The sequence below is a fragment of the Sander lucioperca genome, chromosome 6 (assembly GCF_008315115.2).
Source record: "Sander lucioperca isolate FBNREF2018 chromosome 6, SLUC_FBN_1.2, whole genome shotgun sequence".
Taxonomy (NCBI): domain Eukaryota; kingdom Metazoa; phylum Chordata; class Actinopteri; order Perciformes; family Percidae; genus Sander; species Sander lucioperca.
This window is the reverse complement of record NC_050178.1, coordinates 14,227,556-14,232,998: the sequence shown is the minus strand read 5'-3', so window position 1 is coordinate 14,232,998 and position 5,443 is coordinate 14,227,556. Positions and strand designations below refer to the sequence as shown.

Genomic DNA, 5,443 nt, shown 5'->3' with positions numbered 1-5,443 from the left:
AGAAGAGAGTGGAAGAAAGAAAGAAATTGGATTCAGAGGCAAAGGTGAAGAGGTCACCGTCTGAGTCCGTAGCTGACCTGTTCGAACATGTTGTGCTGCTATTTGTGGGATTTGTAATTCTTGTGGTTGTAGTTTTTGTTCTAACAAGACCACAGAAGACAAACCCGGTCTTTTAACTAGGACCAAAATGTTTTAAAAAGATTTAATTTATACTGGTTTAGCTTCGAAATCTATATTGATTAACTGCAGTCAAATCTGCTTAAGTTGTTAAGCCAAACAAAGCAATATTAATCTATTCTTCCTGTGAAAATACTGCACTGGCTAATATTGTGTGATTGGAGTATGCATACAGTGTCTTACTGCCTTGTTTCAAGGTATAATGTATCATATCCTTAAACGCCAACCTTTCTTCTGAAAAGGGATTTGTTATTGTTTTGTGTATGCCATGTATGCATATTTTGTTTTATTCACCTTTTGTATTTTTATTCATCCAAAGTGGATTGAAATTTGTTTTGGTGCTTTTGCAGACTTCAAGAAAATAAATATATAAGAAAATCAAGTATTTTCATGTCATCTAATTAAAATCAATGCTGGGGAATACATCATTTAAACTCTTCATGTTCAACACTGAATCAGTGCAGTCATGTACATACAATTATTTTTTTTGGGGGGGGGGGTTATTGGGAGGATTATTATCATAGTTCAAGTTCTTTAGTGGAATAAATGCTTTTTAAATACCATGAACAGCAGCGTTGCCTGCTCCATGACAAACCCTCTCTGTTAACTGTCACCACCACACACAGGAGAAACCTGAACAAAAGATCAGAGAAACTTTCAGATACTTGCAAAAAGGGCAAAGATGGTTCACTGAATAATGAGTGTGAAAAAACTGTGAATCGTACACTGTGGCCTCTGCATTCACCAGATCTCAGCCCCGTTTGGGAGACTGACGTGTTTCCAGTACTATAATCAAAACACCAAGTGAGGCTGTATCTTTCAAAAGAACACTGTTCATTCTATCAAAGTTACACACAGTAGCGGAAGAAGTACTATTTTACTTAAGGAAAGGTAGTAATACCGCAGTGTAAAAATAACCTGTTACAAGTAAAAGTCCTGCATTTAAATCTCACTTAAGTGAAAGTAGTGGCATCAAAATAAACTAAACTAACAAAAGTGAAAAAAGTACTCATTAAACAGAATAATATATATTATATCACTGGATTATAATATTGAGTTACTAATGTGTTTATCACTTTAATGTTGCAGCTGGTAAAGGGGGAGCTAATTTCTCAACTCAACTCATCTTAATCTATATAGCACCTTCCATGCAAGCATACAGCCCAAAGTGCTTCACAGAATAAAGTTAAAACTTTATTACAATATATATAACTGAGAGAGATAACTGAGAAAAAATCCCAAAAGAAAACAAACAAACAATGAAAAATTAAGCAAGACTAAAAATTACAACAATAACACAATAGAATGTTAAAAAATTAACTAATAAAACCAACAGAATAAAATGAACACCAGGGTTAAAACAATTATTTAAAAAATGATTGACTGGTTAGCACTTATAAAGTAATGCTATATCATTACTCCAAATTAAAATGTCATCTACTTTATACTGCCAGATGGCTTAATTCATAGTAGTAGTTCATAATACATTAGTTGATCTATATTTTGTGTTGATAATCTGAATCTGCAAAGTAACAACTGATGTTTTCAGATAAATGCAGTGGAGTAAAAAGTGGAGTGTATTTGCTCCAAAATGTAGAAATGTTGAGAAAACTCAAGTTTCTCAAAACTTAAGTATAGTACTTGAGTAAATATACTTAGTTACTTTCCACCAGTGGTGAAAGTAAGTATTCAGATCCTTTACTTAAGTAAAAGTACTAATACCACACACTGTAAAAATACTCTGTTACAAGTAAAAGTCCTGCATTGAAAATGTTACATAAGTAAAAGTTTGTAATCATCAGGAAAATGTATTTAAAGTGTTAAAAGTAAAAGTACTCAATGCAGAAAACTCCTCACATTTTAGAAACAGTGTTTCATTGGCCAATCATTACAGCTGGACTTGTAGGCCTGGACATTGCTGGGTAGTGTTTTATAATAAAACATCATATTTTTTATATCATATGTGTTTTGTGTGCAAAAATATTAATTTGTAAAGTAACTAATAACTAAAGCTGTCAGATGAATGTAGTGGGGTAAAAAGTTTCCCTCTGAAATGTATAGTGGAGTATCTCAAATTTGTACTTAAGTACAGTAGTTGAATAAATGTACTTAGTTACTTTGCACAGCTGCTTACAGAGACATGGTGAATCTATGCTGAAGCTTTTTCTGGAGGCTCGTGTTGGCCCAGCCCCTCACAGAGGCACATTAATGATTACAGACACCAGCGATGTGATGAACTTGTTCATGAGAAGGCATGAAAGCATCAGCTCACAGTTAAAGGGTTGAATGAGCCGCTCTCGGACTGTCTGATCGCAGCTGGCTCATTGCCCCATCCGTTGTGACATATTTTCAAGATGTGGAGTCACTTTGCTGCCCACCAAGAGTCAGGGTCTGTCAAAGGTTTCTGCCTGTAAAAAGGATGTTTTTCCTCGGGGGGGGGATTGTTGGGTCTTTGTAAATTATAGAGTGTGGTCTAGACCTACTCTGTCTGTAAAGTGTCCTGAGACAACTCCTATTGTGATTTGACACTATAAATAAAATAAAATTGAACTGTGTAACAAAGACAAAAATGCACTAATCACTCCCTGACAAGGCGAGGAGTGGTCGGTTTTACCAAAAGAGGATATTACTGAAACATTTGGCTCAGTGTTCAGCAACTGTCAGCTATTCATTCATACATGTCCTGTTTTAAAATACATTTGGAAATAATGCAGAAGCTTATGTTCAGTAATTTAGATAAGTAGGTGATACAAACAAGGAAACAAGATTTTTTGTTTTGTTTTTGTGATTGTTTTAATGCGCATCACTTGGCTTGAAGAGATACATTCATTTTGAGACATTTTCCAAACAACAAGGCCTTCATTGAAGGTATGAGTGCTGTCACTCACAGAGTTACAAAGCAGCACATTTGTCTTAGTGAACACACAAAACTCATCGGCTAAAAATGCAGACAATTGAGATGTTTAAAGATAAACCGGAGAGGACATTTCCATAAACAGAATATGTGAATATCACATATAGGTCTGAAACATGTTCAACATGGATAACTGTGTCTCCAAGATGGAGAAAAAGTACATGCATCATTGTCAGTGACGCTGACAATATAGAGGCATTCCCATTCGGAACAATAACATTTACTTCAGAGTAACATCTGAATCAGAAATAAGTGACTACCTTAGAAATACAAAATAGCCAACCTGCAAATATCACAGAAATACACAATATGATCCTTACAAAAGGTAATAAAAGTTAAACATTGCGGAACTCAAAATGAGACTACTACAAGAATAAGGACAAGGTTAAATGTCCAAGAGTACAAGTACAATTGCTCGTTTCGCTCATGAGCTTCACTTTTGTACAAGTCCTTGGGATGTCTACCACGGCCTCCAGACGCTGCTGTTGACTGGACTCTTCTCTTTGGTGATGCTGGTCTGGACTGTGGAGCTCAGAAGAGAGAAGTCAGCCTCTCTCAGGTTGTTATTAGAGGAAGACTGCAGCTTGTTGATGTGGTTCAGCAGTCTTCTCTGGGACTGGGTCTTCACCTGCTCTTTGGACAGGAAGTGTGTCACCTCTTGGACACATCTGGAATAGCCCTGACCGACAGCTGCTGAGTCCACAAGTTGATTCTGCTGCTGCAGCCGTCTCAGGACACAAACTGTCATCTCCAGGATGTCTGCTTTCTCCAGCTTGGAGTCTGGCTGCTGTTTGAGGAACTCTGGACTCAGGAGAGACTTGAGCTGCTCAATGCTGCTGTTGATTCGCTCTCTGCGTAACTTCTCCACCAGAGGCTTTCTGAGCTGCAGGAAGAAGAACAAAGTCATTAATAAACTTATTCTGGAGTGAAGTGTTATCATGAACAAAGACAACGTCTCATTGACAATATTTAAATCTTGTTGAATCTTTAATTTACCTTGTGGGTCAGAGTCAGATGCTCCTGAGAATTGGTCATTGCTGCAGTGATTGTAGGTGCCATGTCTGGATCTCTGTGCTGTAGAGGTCTCTGTAGAGAGAATCTGATCTCTGCTGGCTTCATCCCTCCTATTTATAGTCCCACATCTCCATATGAATGTGTGGGTCTTGGTCTGGCTGGAGTTTCTCACAGTCTCAGCCAATCAGAGAGCTTGGTGAGACAATAAGGGATGCAGCACACTTAATGCTGTTTTTGCCTGGGGGATAATGGTTAGATCTCAGGGGAACAGGTGGAGGACTGGGGGGGGAGGACTGAGGGTGGGGGGAGTGATGGAGAGAGACTCACAGAGCTCTGTGTGAATCTGGGAAAGTGGTGACCCTGTAGAGAGAGCAGATCTGCTGCCTGATGCTGGGATCAATGACTTTGACTGAGCACACGCTCATCATCTCATCACACACGTGGGAGATTGATAAAAATAAAATCATGTCACTTTTTAATTTTTCTAAAACTGAAAATGCATATATTTCTGTTTGATATAAAACAAATGTATCAAATGTAATTATCTAATGCATGAACAGCACTCATCTTGCTTGATTGGTTTCTTTTTTTAACTGGGTGGTCTGTTAATGTTGCTGAATCTGCAGTTGAGGTGGTAGTTATCCAAAACTTTCAGAAAGTAATACAATATTGGATGCAGTGGAACCTATTTAATAGTTTTCAAACACAAAGCACCATATCCATAGCTGGATGAAGATGGTTTGATCATGTTTTAAATAAAATTTGATTGCAGGCTATTACAAATAAGCTTTAACATCAAATTCATAGTCTTCTTGCACTATAACCAGGACCGGAATAATTCAGGAATAGACACCCATTTATCCTTCCCGTCAAAATAAACAGCCTGGAATGCAGAGGAACAATTTGAATCCAAAGGAGGGGGAAAAGAGCTTTTGAATGTTCATTAATCCTAAGCATGTCTGCATTCCTTGTAGACATTTTGCAAAAGCCTGGTAATGATGAGTCTTGATGACAGGAATTTCCATTCAAAAGCAGTGGGACAAAACTCGTAAACTGACTCCATAATTAATGTGATGTGCAACCAGACACACTTCTTTTGTTCTTGGAAGCAATGAATGGACAGAGTGTGGGAAAGCAGGGAAAACTCACTCACAGAGCCCCAGAGGGACAATAGAGGCAGGCCAGACAAAGGCGCCTGGGAGGGGGGGAAGGAATTCTTCTTTACTACTGAATTTTAAATGTTTGCATTTTTTTCTCTCACTAAACCTGAAGGCATGTATATTTAGATTACATTTTTAATGTTTATATATTTTTCAAATTTGAAAATGACTCACTGTG

The 5,443-nt window shown here is 37.6% G+C and overlaps 1 protein-coding gene across 1 annotated transcript; it reads right to left on the bottom strand.

The window, feature by feature from the left end:
• Positions 1-3,022: 3,022 nt before the first annotated feature.
• Positions 3,023-4,282, bottom strand: LOC116051224 (transcription factor HES-5-like). The gene is made up of 2 exons (XM_031301466.2): positions 4,088-4,282; positions 3,023-3,974 (listed from the first exon to the last, which is right to left on the bottom strand). The coding sequence occupies exons 1-2, from the start codon at positions 4,208-4,210 to the stop codon at positions 3,552-3,554; spliced, it is 546 nt and encodes a 181-aa protein (XP_031157326.1). The 5' UTR covers positions 4,211-4,282; the 3' UTR covers positions 3,023-3,551.
• Between the last annotated feature and the right edge of the window lie 1,161 nt (positions 4,283-5,443).

Excerpts from the sequence above, each read along its gene's own strand:
- LOC116051224 (XM_031301466.2), bottom strand. The coding sequence starts at position 4,210 with ATGAAGCCAGCAGAGATCAGATTCTCTCTACAGAGACCTCTACAGCAC. Across the intron at positions 3,975-4,087 it reads ATCTGACTCTGACCCACAAG|CTCAGAAAGCCTCTGGTGGA; the intron begins GTAAATTAAAGA and ends TTCTTCCTGCAG.